Genomic DNA, 4636 nt, shown 5'->3' on the forward strand with positions numbered 1-4636 from the left:
ATGTAAATAATTTGTTAAGAGTAATGATGCAAAGGGAAAGATGCATGATGAGTTACATATGAATGTGTTATATTTGAAGATATATCTTGGCACAGGTAGATAAAATTCATGTGAGCCCTAATTTGGTGGGTAACTAACTTTAGGATAGCAGGTGAAATCATTTTCTCTTCCATGAGATAGCTTTGTAAGAAGCTCTTTGTTTGGAAGCTTGCTCCTAACAGTGTCTTTCCCAGGATCCTCTCAGTCACATTCTGAAGCCAAAACTCTTGATGGAATTTTAGACTTGAACATCAGGGTGTACCTGAATGTATTCCCGATACTGTCTTGGCATCTCCATGTGAGTGTCTAAGAGAAGTCTGAGGAGTCACATGGCCAAAGAAAGGCTCACCTTCTCATTCTACACCTGTCCTTTTCTCCTCTTAGAAAGATAACCCTACACACCTAAGTGTGTAGTCAAAAAGTGCCACAGGTATTACAAATCTCCTAATTTACACATAAACTTGCCTCCTTTCTTAGCACAGTATACCTTCTCATTTGCTCATACCTCGGATTTTTGTATTAGCTATATGTAATCATAGTTATGTACACATATTAGGCATTCATACAACTAAGTGAATATTTTATCATTTTTATCTCTACTAAAGGTGAAAGTTTTCAACTTGATGTACGTGTGTTCAGTTTTTCAAAAGATATGTACATATACACTTACACATATACAGTTTCCTCCATTGCAATCGTTAAAGCCTAGCTCTGTGATTAAAGTCCAGCACTTTCTCCGATGTTACTCCCGTGTTGCTATGTGCACACATACATGCTACTGGTAAATTTGGGAAGTTAAATAAATAGGAAAGGAACCACAAAGTTACCTACATATGTTACCAAAATGACATATTTCAGAAGGAATAAGTTATGTGATGACAGAGCTTTCCTTGGATCTCCATTAATTTGCAAGTTTATTCATTCATTTAACTGTACTAGTGGATAATGTGTTTCAGAGTTTATAGCAATTTGTATCAATTAAAAATGTCCCATCACATGTTTTTTTATATAACTAGTAAAGATATAACAATGTAGCTTGAACATTTTTCTGAGAGCCTCATGGCAAGGGATGAAGAGATACTGCCTATCAGGCAAGACGACTTTAAAAATGTTTGGTCTGAATGACAGTCCAGTCTTGGTGTCTGTCCAATCATATGATTACTTGAAGCTCAGTGGCATGTCCAGTTCAGTCAGAGTCTTTAAAATGATAGGACAATCCTTGAAGCTGGAAAGATGTCAAAGTGTTTCAGAAACTCTCCTTTACAAGAAAAGGTATTTCTTTCTATAGAAAAGTCTCCATTGCAAATTATGGTGTACTGTGTCTGATTTAATGGATTTAGGCATCCATATAACGCCCAGTGTGCGTGGTCTCTCCTTTGAAGCATTCTGAGAGTAGCTTCTGTGGTTACCAGAGATATTTCTAGGGCACTCTCATAAACTAGCTCTTACTATTATATCACATTACCTCTCCAGAATATCTGGTTCCATCCACGGTGTGCTCAGAGCCATGGTCGTTTGAGTTGCCCCAGTGAAAATGGAACTGAGTGAGCCGATAGCTATCAGCAAGAGGGCCACCTTTCAGAACTGGAAGGAAAGAGAGTTATTGTCAGCCAGGTGAACTCTAGTTCATCTTTAATATAAACCAATGTTACGTTGCCTTGTGCACGATGGAAGTAAACACCAGTGTGTGCCAAAGTTATGTTTTCATTGTGTTTCCCTACTCCATATCCACTATTATATATACAGTGCCTTCCTGATTATGTCATCACTAATACAGCTCATGATATGTATACAAATTCTAGGAAAAAACCCCCAAAGTTACCTACACATGTTACCAAAATGACATATTTCAGAGGGAATAAGTTATGTGATCACAAAGCTTTCCTTGGATCTCCATTAATTTGCAAGTTTATTCATTCATTTAACTGTACTAGTGGATAATGTGTTTCAGAGTTTATAGCAATTTCTATCAATTAAAAATGTCCCATCACATGTTTTTTATATAACTAGTAAAGATATAACAATGTAGCTTGAACATTTTTTTGAGAGCCTCACGGCAAGGGATGAAGAGATACTGCCTATCAGACAAGACGACTTTAAAAATGTTTGGTCTGAATGACAGTCCAGCCTTGGTGTCTGTCCAATCATATGATTACTTGAGCATTCACAACACTAGACCTAACTCAGTGTTATAATGGGCAAACCACTAAGGTACCTAGCAGTTAAAATTAGGACAGTACAGCAAGCATTGCATTTTACATCCTTGGAACTCTTAGAGAATAAACATTTAACACCTTATTCAATAAATACTGATGACCATGTGACGAGGAACAAGCCAGAGTCTAGGGTATGAAGGGAGTTTGTGCATCACCTGTCTCACCATGGAGCTCATCTACTCTCATTCTGTTTAGCATATTTGCCCTTTTGGTTTCGTGCCCATAATGATCCGCTCACTATACACTTTTGAAGTAATGTTACTTATTCAGATAGAGCACAAAGATTCTGGAATGTCCAAAATAGATCGAATGGCTTATTGATAAGGATGGAGAGAAAACAGAGCTAGGAGCTCTGCAAGCCATCTTCCAAGAAGCCACAATGCCTACCAGATATCACAATTTTTAGATAAATGAATACATGTGCAAAATACATGGTATGCTGCGGTGTTTCTGAAGTCCCTCTGGCTCTTTTGTCTACTCTTGGGACTCTTTTCCTCTTATTTGGTTGCCTTGTCCAGCCTTGATCTGAGGGCTTTTTCCCTGTCTTATTGTATCAGGTTTCATTGTTACTTAGACACCTGCTCTTTTCTAAAGGGAATTGGAGAGGGAATGGATTTAGGGGAGACAAAGAACTTGGAGGAGTAGAGGGAGGCAAAACTGGTCAAGTTGTATTATGTAAGAGCAAAATATATTTTCAATAAAAAGTAAATTCACTTAGTAGGTTCCAAGGAACCAAGTATCATAATAGTCTTTGAGCTCACCAGATTGGTTGCTACTGTCATCAAAAATTACATGGAAAGAATGTCCCACGTTAACAATTTCTTTGGCAGTTGCAGGATTATAGGAGATGCTGAGTGGTTTCAGAGAGGAGTCATGTTTGGCTTCACTGGTTTTAATGTCAATAGGAGACTGGTTGTTTCCATTGGCAATGGGATACAGCTTGCTCCATTGGTCAGGACCTACATGAACAAACACATCCATGCAACAACCATTTTACTGCATGCTTTATGTCAAGTATCAGGACTTCAACTAACTGTTTGCTTATTAGATTATGCTTTATTCATGTGTCTTAAATGGCATTCAGTACTTTAAAATGTATCTTTTGTTACTAGGTTAATAAACAGTATATTTGGCCATATCAACAATATAGGCCTAATCATGCTCTTTACACAATCATAGTTAGAAATATTATGTACACACTAAATAAATTTCATGCTCAAAGACCAACTACTAAAAATACATACAAGAACGTTATAATTATTCAAAAATGACTCTTACCATTAACCTGTAAATGTACAGTAATGTTAAATGATTAATACATCCTCCACTAGAAAAAAGAAAAACTACTATTATGAGAGATGTAAAAGAAATACTCTTACCATTTTCACTACCATATCCCCAGTCTGCACTTGCCATAGTCTCCTATTTAGGTTTTGATTCCTGTAAGGAGAAATGATATATGAAATAACCAACTGCACTTATGCCTGCAGCAGAGATCTTAAGTGACACCATGGGCTTTTATAGAAGCTTGTCTTCCTGTAATAGTTCACTGTTTCATCAACTTTGCTCATCAGGAAGTATACACATAAAATAAAATGGTATTGTAAAATGTCTATTGGGGTAGGTCAGCATGAATTGTTTTATGTTATTGTAATATAAACATGAAATATCAAAATCATAGATATTATTAAACTGGTCTTGTACTCCTATGCTTGTGGAAGATATGACTGACTATTGACTAAATCTTATCAAATTTCTCTGAATAAAAGTACTAAGCTGCGTTAGCAACACTAATTTAATATGAAATAAATTGGCATGGTTATGGACAGAACTGAATGACTATCATGAGGTTAATTTAGAATCAGGTAATAGAACTAGTGATTAATTATCCGTAAGACAATGCTATTCATAATGATATATTTTATAGCTGAATTCCAAAGATCTTGCCAGTGTGAAGTTTTATTCCAATGTAAACTCTTAGGACAATAATAGCCAGTCAGGTTAGAAATAGTTCATTTATTCTGAGAAATAATGAATTTCATAAATTGTGAAGATTACATTATAATCAATGTTGAATACGGAGGAATATTTTCCACCTATAATAAACAATGACCTCTTTATCATTCTCTGCAATTTATGCAGCGCTTCCATATTACTTTATTTTACTGTCACACATAAAAATCCTATAAAGTAAGAATTATCATTTCATAGCTGAGACAAGATAAAGCAATTCATCACAAGTAGTAAGACATCAACAGATTGAAGTCAAGAGTAAACATACTCTCTTCCTCCATGGCCGCACTGCAGCATGAATATACTGTGAACTATTTCTTATTAATAGAAGTTTGGCACTCTTGAAAGCTCTTACTAAAATCAATTAG

At 35.8% G+C, this 4636-nt stretch overlaps 1 protein-coding gene across 1 annotated transcript in view; it reads right to left on the reverse strand.

Moving 5' to 3' along the window:
- Ca1 (carbonic anhydrase 1) overlaps positions 1-3671 on the reverse strand; it is an 8688-nt gene extending 5017 nt beyond the window's left edge. The window contains 5 exon segments of the mRNA XM_021158336.2: positions 402-408; positions 1357-1475; positions 1478-1623; positions 3017-3214; positions 3635-3671. Of these exon segments, the coding sequence (XP_021013995.1) occupies positions 402-408; positions 1357-1475; positions 1478-1623; positions 3017-3214; positions 3635-3671 (507 nt within the window).
- Positions 3672-4636: the final 965 nt, after the last annotated feature.

Source organism: Mus caroli, chromosome 3 (assembly GCF_900094665.2).
Source record: "Mus caroli chromosome 3, CAROLI_EIJ_v1.1, whole genome shotgun sequence".
Lineage (NCBI taxonomy): Eukaryota > Metazoa > Chordata > Mammalia > Rodentia > Muridae > Mus > Mus caroli.